Source organism: Plecotus auritus (genome assembly GCF_963455305.1).
Source record: "Plecotus auritus genome assembly, chromosome: 9".
In the NCBI taxonomy this organism is placed as follows: Eukaryota; Metazoa; Chordata; class Mammalia; order Chiroptera; family Vespertilionidae; genus Plecotus; species Plecotus auritus.
This window is the reverse complement of record NC_137783.1, coordinates 35,157,439-35,169,700: the sequence shown is the minus strand read 5'-3', so window position 1 is coordinate 35,169,700 and position 12,262 is coordinate 35,157,439. Positions and strand designations below refer to the sequence as shown.

Here is a 12,262-nt window from a genome sequence, read left to right as displayed (position 1 = left end):
GACTCTTCTCTCCTTTTCACCAAACTCAGGAAAATGTGTTCAAACCAGTTCTAAACATTTACTGAGGACATACTACAGGCCAAGGATTCTACTGGGCATGTTGCTGCCTCTTTCCTGATCACCGTGTTCTAGATTATACTACTCTCTCAAAGGTCACTAATATGGTATTTACTTTTACTGTTCTGTATGTGATGTTTTCTATAATAGAGGCGAATATTTTCTGGTTTAAGAAATACATGTTCCTTATAAGAATTCAAGTTTTATTAACTTATTCCTTAATTCCTATGATTGATAAGAACATTATAAAGTGGTAGTATATATGAACTCTCTAAAATTTATTAAATGGTGAAGAAAACAATCCAAGTCTTAAACTAATTTCAACAGACCTAAGAATCTCTATAATAGATTTGGAGAGCGGGGGGAGAATCTGTAAACACTATTCCTTCCCTCCTAGAATAAGGTTCGACATAGAACACAGGACTAAGGAAAGCCAGGGTTTCATTTCCTAAGAGAATGTAACGGACAGGACCACCCCTGTGCGGGCATCTTTTCAGTCAAGCATCAGTTCCAAATGTGGGAAGAACACAGGTATGATTGCTCATGGAAACTGGATGCATTCTTTGCTTCCTCTATTATAAGCAATTTTCTTGCCATTTGTCTAAAAAACTCCATCAAGTGCTCACTTTTAAAATATTTGGATGTTAATGTGATCGTGAGGAAAAGTGGGGAAAGGATGAAATCTGAATGCTTATTACCGTCAAATAAATATTTCTGAATCCCCATGGAGCACACTTAACATGTTGTTAAGTACCAGAAATATTTTTCCTAACTTGGCTCAAGTCACTAACCATGACTTTCTGTAGAGTACAAGTAGACAGAAATGATCCCATGGCTGGGTCCTTCCCCCTGTGCTCGGTCATCAATGCTCCCTAACCTGGCAAGAATCACATCACAGCTGCCAATGGCCTGGGAGTCCTAAAGCACCTGGCGGATACCCAGGTGGGGAGCTCAGGGCTCTTGCCCTGCTCACCTGCTGACATTCTTTTTCCAGACCTGCTAAAATCATGGGTTCCCAGACCCTTTCTCACTTCTTGCTTCTCCCCATAGTGTATATTTTTCTTTTTGTTGACAACAATCTAATGTGCCTGGAAACTGCTTCGAGTGCCTATGTTCCACTTGGGATCATTTTAATACTTTTGCAGATGGTCTGGAGCATTTTTTTTTTCTCAAAATGAGCCACGAACTCAATCATTTTGCCATATTTCTTTACTGATATATAAATACATTTGAGATGACTATAGTCATTTTTCCACCAGACAACAGCATTGTTAATTAATGACTGGGAAAGATTGCCAAGTCCATTTTTCCACAGCATGGTAATTGTCCCAATCATCCAAGAGACCCCTCTTAGTCTAGGTTCCCCAAAAAAAGACACCAAGAGAATGAATAACGTGGGTCAGTGTATATTACCTGAGGTAGTTCGCTCGGGAGGTGATCCCAGGGATTACAGTTAGGGAGGGAGGACAATATGACTGAGGAGAGAGGAAAGCCAGTAAAGGGAGTGGCACGGAACCATCGCTGCTGGGGCTCGATCCCCAGGGAGCGTTCTGAGGAGACATCAATAATGTGCCTTAGAACTGTCCCCCAGAGAGCAGGGGAAACTGGACACTTGTTTCCTGACTCGTCCGTCACTGGTTGAAGGCTGTCCCGGAGAGTTCACTGCCGGCACCATCACCAGCACTTCTAGGCTGCTCTGCACCAGAGGAGTGAGGAGCAGGCGCCCACCGTGTTAGACACAGTGCCCCGGGAGAGAAGGTCGCGACCCGGCGCTTGAGGGGGAAACTGCCATTGTGTGTGGAAATGCCCACCACAGGAAACTCAGAGGCAGGCCAAGAGCTTACCAACAGTAGCTGCCACAACAACCAGCGACCCAATTCCTTGCTTTTGTCAAGCCACTGTGTTCTGCTGATTCACCTTTTAAAAAGTCTCCTTGATCCCACTGTCATCAAATATGACTGACCTCACCCATCTTCCAGTCTTTCACATCTTCCCACAACAGCTATCAATTATCTCCCGTGACCACCTCCTACCCGAGGCTTTCTGCTGTCTGCAGGATGGATGAGGTTCTCCCGAGGTCATGGCCTTCACTGCTCTGCCCTGCCTGGCTGGCCCTGTTGGCCACCAACTCTTCCCACTCGCTCCTTTCACAGCCTCCTCTTCCTCCAGCGCACACCGGGCCTTCTCCCCTAGGAGCCTTTCCCATACAAAGTGCCCCACTCCTCCCCACCGTTTTTAGATCTACACCAGAAGCTACCAACCCCTAAAAAAATATTTTCCTAGGCTGTAGCTTGCACTTCTCTCCTGCTCCTAGTCAACTATTCAAGTCCTGACAGCAAACAATGCCAGTTTTTAAAATTTGTTTAACGCTTTGTACGCCATAAGTGTCTATAGACACAAGCTGCGGGTTTTTTAAATTAAATTCAAAATAGCGTGGCGTGTGGGGATGGTTTCTGTTTTGGACGCATGGCAGTTAACCGGTTAAAGACGTGAGAGGCAGGAAAACCCTGACCAAACTCTAAGTATCCAAGAGGCAGAAACTGAGATCAAAGCGTCTTTCCTAGGTTCTTCCAAATCTCAATATAGTGCCCACTCGCCAAAGACCACCAGGAGCTTATCTTTAGTAAATGAAACAAGCTTTCTTTCGTTTGCTCCAGCAGGAGAGAGAGGACATCAAAGCAGCTGGGGCGTCTCAAGAGAAAACTTATTATAGAATTTGAGTTTGTTCTGGGTGATTCCACGGAGGGCTTAAGAAAGCAGAGACCACCTTTGGGTGGGAAGCTGCCAGGAAGCGCAGGAAAATCAATGAATGTGGTATCTTAGCAAACTGAATCCAGAAGGCAGAGGCTGACAGCAGAGCTGGAGTCATGGTTGGCAAGGCAGCAGCAATGGCTCCCGTCAGTCATGAGAGGGCAGTTTAATTACTTGAGAGGTTGTAGAGTGTCCTTGTCTCAGCATGCCCTCAGACACACTCAGGAGAAGCCTTGTCTGATGGCTCACATTCTGTGAGATGTATTTATGTTCCATCGGGAACACTGCGGCCTAGCTGCCAGGGCCATTTTTCACTTTCTTCATAGTTAAATCATTGACTTAAATCATTGTTGACTTCATCTCATTTATTCTAAACCTAAATGATAATGTGAATTTTAACTCATAATTTATAAGTCCACCTTCTTGGCAGGCACTATCTCCACAGAAAGGAATAAGATGTGTTGGTCTTTGACCTGGGTCCATGAGCTCACAGTCCAGAAAGAAAGGCAAATGTCTAGGTTTAAACAACGCAAGTGTGAAAAGTACCAAAATGTGTGTGTAAGGCACTGAGCTAGTGTGGGGCACATGGTATTAAACTCCATCTGCAGGTGGGTGAGGCTTTGCAGACATGTCACCTGAGATGGATTTGGAAGGATGAGCAGGAGTCAACCAGCTGGAAAATGAAAGGAAGTAGATGCCCTTCTGCAGCAGACAGGGCTCAGGTAAAGGTGGCATAATGCATCGGGAACAGAGCACAGTCAATGTTGCTCAAACAAACTTTACTTGACGCTAAAAATATTTCACAATGACATTTAATGATTTTTCAGACCTAGACTATATAGCAGGGGTGGGCAAACTTTTTGACTCGAGGGCCACAATGGGTTCTTAAACTGGACCGGAGGGCCGGAACAAAAGCATGGATGGAGTGTTTGTGTGAACTAATATAAATTCAAAGTAAAGGAGCGGAGGGGAGAGCAAGAGAACTGGATAGAACAGCCAGATCCGGCCCGCGGGCCGTAGTTTGCCCACAGCTGCTATATAGATACTACATTTTGCAGGTGTGAAAAGACAGTGTTATGTAACTTGCTTATGATGTAAAAACCTATTAGGCATTGACCAAAGGAGAAAAATTAATCCAAAAGGATTAGATAACAATATCCCCATTCGATGGTGAAAGCAAAAGAAAGAAGGACATATTGTTTCATCTCAAATACGTAATCTTTGTTGGCTGAAAATCCTCTTCCCTTTCTTCTCCCTCACTTTCTGAATTCACAAACCCCCATGCTAAGTGAAATAAATGAGGACTCCTTGCTGCTGTGTTAGACTTGAGGAGTGGACCACACAGAGAAAGCAAAGGGGTACTTCTGAACTAGAGCAACACAAAAGTGGTTTCTGTCCTGTGAAGTAAACTGAGTGTTGAAGAGGAAGTAAATTATACCAAAAACTAAATACTCTTATTTATGAATCCCATCCTAGAAATGGAGACGGTTTAGAAATGGAATGCAAGTCAATCCAAAATCATGTATTTCAGCGTCCTTCCCTTGAATATAAGAGACTGGAAAATAATTCAGAAACATTTTCCAACAAAATACAAAGCCAAAGCCCAATATAGGAAAACAAAGCCAAACAACTTACTGGGTCTTGTTTCTGTTACACAAACTTAAAAATTCAATGACTCTTGTATCATATTGCAAGTATCCATCATGCCTTGCCACACGCACATTACATATACATCCTTACACATATGTGTGTGCATATAAAATTTCCATGCTAATCATAGTCAAGTTCTAATCTTTACATCATTTACTTTGAAAATCCAATGTCTTAAAAGTTAATGCATACTTTTCTACATTCAAAAATTAATACATTATTACTATTTAAGGTCAATTCATTTTTTTTCTTTTGAGAAAAAATGATCCATATATTACTTGTGAATGAATAGTAATGGTAAGAAATGAGCTATTTGGACAATTAGAGAGAAGCATAAATCTTAAACTTCTGAATAGGAAAAAAGAAAAATTTAAATGTCTTCATTTCATTAGAAAAATGATGACCAACTCACTAGAATAGGGAAAGAACACAAACCAACAAAAAGGATGGACAGACAATTCACAGAATAATACAAATCACTGTTCCAGAGATAAGAGGGAAAAATGCTCAGTTCTTTATTAATTAAGGCAATACATGAGACAACATATCTTTCACTATTTAGACTGACCGAGGAAGGAACAGCACAATGTCGGTGAAGATGTGGTAAGAGCCATTCCCCTTCCAGAAGGCGCTAGGAATTCAACTGTCATCTGAGAAGACAAGGTGGCAATCCCCAAAAAAATTAAAGCTGTTCATTACCTGCCACCTAAGAATTCTACTTGTTTTTATGCAACAGGAAAGATTGTGCAAGTAGACAGACAAATAAGTTCAAAATTCACTGTAGAAAAAAATAGAACCCAAGCCAATGTCCATAGAAACAGATTTGTTAAAAAATGGTATGTTTATATCCTACAAACACACAATGGCATTTCATACAGCTACAAAAATAATAGTTTTTTATTTATATGCACATATGGCAGATGTCTTCTCATTTTTAAGTGGAAAAATCTAATTGCAGAAATGTGTGTATATAAAAAAGCAATACATAACTATTTGCAAAGACCAAACAGCTAAAAACACACACATGCTGTTTTCCCATTTTATTTTTAGTTCAGGCAGGACTTATTTTACTTTAAGAGTAATTTCTGGCAACAAGATGCAAAGAGAATGCAACTCCTCATTCCTGAAATCTCTCTAATGTCTTTTGATTAAAATGTCTGCTAGTACCAAGGTTTGTATAAGACTGTTATAAGCCACAAACCATATTCTAATGGCAGAAAAAAAGACATTTGAAAAAATGAAGATGCCATTTACATCGTTTTTGCTCAACTAATGAGAAATGCCACAGCAAGGATTGCAACTGCAAAAACGCCTCGTGAAAATAACTTAATTGCTACTGATAGGCCTGACAGATGTCACTTCATTCTGTCCAGCAATGCCATTAGCGTGGCAGGGCAGAGAAAAACTGGTCAAAGTCCACACATGGTTTGGGGAACCATCAAAATTTGTTACCTATCTCCAGAGCAAGATGGGAATGTAGCACACCTTGGTGGTGTTCAAATATGAACACAGTTCTTAGAATCTGTCAGTTACACATTCCAGAAAAGAGACAGGCTTCAGGAACCAGAGGGCAGCTGGTCTGCCCCCAGTAAAGGCTGTGATTCTAAATCTTTTCCTACACAACACACTTGAGTGATTATATATTCCCATCTGTATTAGTGGCTCCATGATAACCATGACTGAGTTGAGGGATCAGACAATCTACAAATATTTACTGAGTGCCAACAATATACTAGTGACAGTACTAGAGATAAAGTGATGAACAAAAGGCATGTGCTTGTTCCTCTTTGGGAAGTGACCATCTGGAACAGTGTTCTCTGACCTTTCTCTGTCACCTGTTTTACATCATGACCTACTAATGTACATGTGTGCATATATATGTTTGTATACATACACATAACAGTGACATATATGACTGCAAGTTTCACAATATTCTTACACTGTTTTCTAATTCAGCTGTATTTTTTAAATATATTTATGTTTTTGTTAGAATGTTATAGAGGGATCAATGGTGATTTTTCTTCTTTTATTTTAACCTTTTGAGAGAGAGGAAAGGAGAGGGAGAAACATCAATGAGAGAGCGGAACATCGATCGGTTGCCTCCCAAGTACCCCCCTCCCCAATCCCCTGCCACCAGGGATTGAGCCCACAACCCAGGCATGTGCCCTGACCAGGAATCAAACCAGCAACCCTTTGGTGCATGGACAATGCCCAACCAACCGAGCCACACCGGTCAGGGCCAGTTGTATTTTTTTACACGCTGGTGTGACCACCTAAGTTAATTTTTGATACACTAATGGGTCACAACGCCCCACTGGAAACACGGTGGCCCAGTGTACCGTGCCATGCCTCTTCTCTGCCTTCTGCTGTCTGAGCAGTACCACGTTACAGACCTCAACTAGTCCAACATGAACACCCAACAAAAGTGTAAGGATAGTAAAACATTCTCCCCTGAAAACAATGAAGTGAACAGTCTACCGTTTTTCTCATGCTAAGATTTTCTATTAGATGATTCTTACTCTGATGGAATGCAACCAAAATTAGTAAAACCTCGTGGAATTTTGATGATTCTCTTGTTTATTCTAGGAGGAAGAGAATGGCCAAATTTGGTGCCAAATTGCCTCCAAACCAGGGTACATCCATCCAGCAATCCAGTCAACACCTTTCATTCCTGCTAACCTGCGGCACCCTAACGTCAAAGAGGAAACACTGGCAGGGAGCAGTTCTACCACTTAGTTCAACTCTGCAGGACAACTCCCTCACAGAACAAAACAGTAAAACTTCATGAATGCTGACCTCGTTCATTTGGAATTTGGCGTAAAAACTTTAAACAATTTTTACCCACAATTGCCTTTGCCAGCCTAAGAAGAAAAAGATTGATGAGCAAATTAAGAGCCAAAAGACGACGGCAAGAAAAATGTTTACCTTATTTAAGAGAACAAACTCGTCTAGCGTTATGGATCACAATCATACCAGCTTCATAAATTCTCATGACAAATCACTTTTATCTATTTGTTAAAGAGGTCTGGAAGGACTTTCATTTGGCAAAACAGTCAAACTTGTTCAAAATGCTATTTGCACTTTAATGAACCTGAGTTTATTTTAAAATAGGCTGTGATTTACAATAGCATATTCAAAATTTTAATGACTGCCTTAAGTTATCCTATGTGAGTAAGGTTTACACTATTAAACACCTTATAAATACTGGTCTGACGAGCACAAAGCTCAGTTTTTTCCACGTAAAGCGGAATGTTCTAGTATTCTGACTCCAAGAGTTAGAAACAGTTTTACTTACTTTTACTCAAAATAAACGTGGGTTTTACAGAAGAAATGCCATGCATTGCTTTATTTTTCTTAATTATGACCTCCATTAAACAATCCTGGAGTTGCCTATTTAAATGTCCATTATATTGAGTCTTAATTTCTTAGTACTTTGTGGCTGTAATGAAGATTCAACCTTCCCATAATTTCAAATACTTGAGAATTTTTAAAAAATTATACCCTCCGAGTTTGTGTATGTATGTGTGTGTGTGTATACATATATACATATATATATATATATGTATATATACACACACACACACACACACACATACATATACACACACAAGCTTTACCCCAAAATGTCCTGCTTATTAAATGAAAATGTTTCTATTCCAGTTTTCACCATATTCTATATGGTTCAAGGGGAATGGGGTGGGAGGGAAAGAGAAGGGTGAGAAATCAGATGGTGAAGGAGAATGAAGGGTAGAGAGAGGAAGCAAACACCTCATGGTCTTTTACCCAAAATTCTATCCCGCACAGGCACAGAACAATGAGGTTGTGATCACTCTGAACTTATCCACATTAACTGACTACAAAGATGACAAACTGAAAATGAACCCGTAAAAGTGCAGTTCTTTGAAAACCAAGGTGGAAGTCATCCACAAGTGGCTGCTGAAGGACCTCGCCTATTTTTCAATAGCAGTCATCATCCATTGCCTTTTGAACACATGGTCTCCTTCCTTAATGATTAAATCGCACTTCAATGTCAAGCGGTGAGATTTTTGTTTCACAAACTCAGCTTAACTGTAAGACCCACCAGATGAACTTGTTAATTACAAGGCTTCCCAGTTCTACCGCAGATCTACGGAACCTGAAGAATCTCAATTTTCTGATGGCAAATTCAGGCTGTTGACTTTCTGCCTTTCTGCCAGTCAGCATCCTAATAGCACTTCAACCAAAGGAGCCATACAGCTGCTCAAATACCACTCTGATAAAGCATTGATGGCTTGAAAAATAAAGTTTGGATAAGTCTCCTGGAAAGTCACTTCAAAAGCATAGGCCCGAATTCCAATAAGGTAAAACAGGGGGCAGACTGTGGTAACAGTAGCCATGAAAAATGTTTGTCTAGGCTCAAATATTCCACCAATAAGCATCATAAATCTAGAAAGTAAAACACAGCACAAACACATGGCAGTATTGTCTCTCCAGCAGTCTGGGGATTATCTGTGTACTCCAAATCTTCACATCACCCTGGGATGTAAAATTTAATAATCATCCAAAACATGGAACGAGTCCACAGATACATTTATATTCTTCGGTCCCTTGAATAGTAAGAGTTTGGAAAGAAAGGGCTTGAAAAATAAAGAACAACAACTTCATCCTCTACAACATTCAGAGGCAGAGAGCCACATCAGATGAAAGAGCAAATAATTACCTTCTAAGTGCCTCCTGCCATGTTCATTTCCCTCTTATTCAATGCAAATTACATCTCTGAGTTGAAACATTTTAAAAATAATATAGGAATATATAAAACAGGGATTTCAGCCAAGAACTGACTCAGCAGCTGTGTGTGTAAATAATAAGAGCAACGCAAGTAAATTCTGAACCGTCAATTCCTCTGAGGGAAACTCTTGACATTTTTCTCTCTTCCTTGAGCTCAATCTCTTTCTTTTGGCACATTCTGCTCATCACACAGTATTTTGTGCATTCATATCACTTCATAAATAATAAAAAATATAATGTGGTCTTTAGACATAGGCCTAAGGAGATCAATTCTTAGAAACAATTCCAAAAGTTAACATTAATCATGTGGAAGTGACGCTAAATGCCCTCAAATGTACTGCTAAAATAGTCTTACTAGTGTTTCCAAAGCAAAACATATAATCAAAACGTGGACAATAGTTGGCCTTTCTGAATGGGGTGTGTCAATACTAGAAACTAATCTAAAACATTAACCTAACCTATTCATCTCCATCTTATCTAAAATCTCCAAACCTGTCACCACATTTTGAATAAAAAAATTAATCAAGTCTCAGTTTCCAATGATAGTGAGGGGGAAAGCAAGAGAATAAACCATTCAAAATTGTCCGGAATTGCTTTAACATTCATGTTTCCTCAGGGGTATTCTATAGGGACTGAACAGATTACACTTTTATTAGGCTAGTAATAAAGCTCATTTCATTCGTTAAGTAAAAATACCTAATAGAAAAACAGAATCCAGTTGATGTTCAAATCCCAAGTTGCTCAAGTGATATAGAAGGCCGATTTTAAGTGGCTGCAAACAACCAAATAAGTAGATAATAATGACAGTTTCTTCTTCTGCATAATGGAAATAAAACATCTCAACACACTGAAAATGAACTAAGAATATATCCTATAGTACTTGGCAAATTCAAGGTTTATACAAAGTTATGGAATTATGCTGGGATATATGCCATGTATTCTTATGACTATTTAACACATCCACTTCCCATTTCTTGCCACCATGATCACAAATAGGAACGTAACAAGATCAAAGTTTCTGTAGAATTCCAGTCCACTGAAGTCCAGCTAGCAACACTCATAACAACAACTGTAAAATAGTTTACATTCCTTGTGATGAGTAACTCTAATGAAATTAGTTTAAAAGAAGGCAATTGGACTAAAATAAGAAAGGAGACTGGGAAGTGTTGCAGCGTCTAGCATCAGTTAGCAGTAAGAGTCATCGGGAGAAGGAGCAACAAATACAAAACTAAACAACAATAAAAGCTAGACCATGAGGATAATGCTCAGCTCGCATTATCCTTTGATGGTGTTTTCCATTATCTCCTTATGACTACTTGCATCTCCTAATAAAGTATGCACAACAGAGTTTACTGAAACTAAGGTTATACTTTAAAAAGAAAAACTAACCATAAAAATATATGCTGGCAGGTCACTTGAAAATACTACGTGATCTTGAAAGAAAACGAAGGGTGCCCAGACTTTCATTTCTGACCATCCATGAAGCAGAGTAGAGGCCAGGCGAGGGAAATGCTCAGCCTAAAAGAGAAATCTAGGCAGTTTTTCACTCTCTAATAGGAGAAGAGGAGAAGAATCCGTCGAGAAGGAAAATTTAAGGTTCGAATCACATTAGAAGGGGAAAACATTCAGTATTAAATCTGTGTGGTTCATAAACAAGACCTCTAGTTAATCAAGAAGACTAACATGTACATATTGAGGGTTTATATACTGAAAATACGTTATTACATGTGGAGAGTTACTGTGATTCATAGCCATCAAATGAGCAGACACCCTGGAAACGTAGGTTGCTATACTATCTTCTATTATAAGAAAATGCTTAAAAATATTTTTTTCTGTTGTTGGATAAAAGGCTATACCTTATTTTTAATTATGATAAACCTTCCAAAGTACTGCTACTTGGACAAATATTTGGGGATAAACACGATAAAGATAAAGGGTGATTTTCTCCCTGGCCAACTTGTAGTGATCCCAAGTTGCTATCAAACTACCAATTTCTCGGTCTCTCACAATTTACCTTTCTTGGATTTGGCTCCGATCTTCAGCTTTGACGGCCAAGCAATCTGTGTATTTGTTTCCTCCATGATCTGCAACAAAAATTAAGAGAAATAATGATTCAATTAAGAACTAGTGTTTACAGATAAGATTTTCTAATAAAGAAAGATCATTTTCGAGTCTTTAGGCTCATGTGGATACAACGAAATGATCTCATTTTAAAGCAAATGCCAAAAAAAAACAAAAACAAAAAAAACCTGGGGGCAGGGGGAAGAGATGCATTTTATAAGCTTTTTATCTATTAGAAATATTCAAGTATATTTTGTTACTCCTAGTGTTTCTCTCCATGATGCTCCAGGATGTTAACAATAAAGACAACAAGACCAAAAAGTACATGAACAAACAATTAACCCAACTTGCTGCCAGAACGGTCAGAAATGCTTGTGCTGAATAAAATTCCCCAAAACAATCGCCAATGGATTGCAACACATCAAACATAATCCTTGTAATACAAAACTATGTGGGGTAGGTCGTTCTAAAGGAAGATTTTTTTGGGGGGGAGGGGAGGGAATAAATAACTTGCTTTGAGCACATTTGTATTTCATTAAAACTGATGAAAAGCCTCTAAGCATGACATCACGGCATAAGGCTACATTCCCGTCATTCTAAAATGGCATTTTTGCCACAGTTCTTTCTCACTTACTTGCAGCCAACACTGGCCAGGAGGCCCGGAGACCCAACCGTGCTGAAATGCAAACACAAGCGAGGGAAGCGAGACTGCCGTGCAGAGGATGGAGACAGTAAGCAAAGAATGAGTCACCAAATATGTGTATCCTTTGATCTTCTCTACTTTTATCACATGACTTAAATGTTTACTTCTGTACCATGAATATAGAATGCACCTAACTGTAGAGCAAATAACTAAGCAAATCAGCAAAAACAGCCGATTACATTAATCACTTATATTAGAATAGGGTGCTTACTTTTTAATATGGATTTAGAGTTAACGAAACAAACTAATGGTGAAGACATAATGACACACATT

At 39.3% G+C, this 12,262-nt stretch overlaps 1 protein-coding gene across 2 annotated transcripts in view; it reads right to left on the bottom strand.

The window, feature by feature from the left end:
• Positions 1-12,262, bottom strand: part of BICC1 (BicC family RNA binding protein 1) — a gene marked incomplete at its 5' end in the record, with an annotated part of 255,932 nt that overhangs the window by 95,497 nt on the left and 148,173 nt on the right. For both annotated transcript variants that reach the window (XM_080688594.1, XM_080688595.1), the window contains one exon: positions 11,240-11,309. In XM_080688594.1, the coding sequence (XP_080544720.1) occupies positions 11,240-11,309 (70 nt within the window). The remainder of the gene's footprint in view (positions 1-11,239; positions 11,310-12,262) is intronic.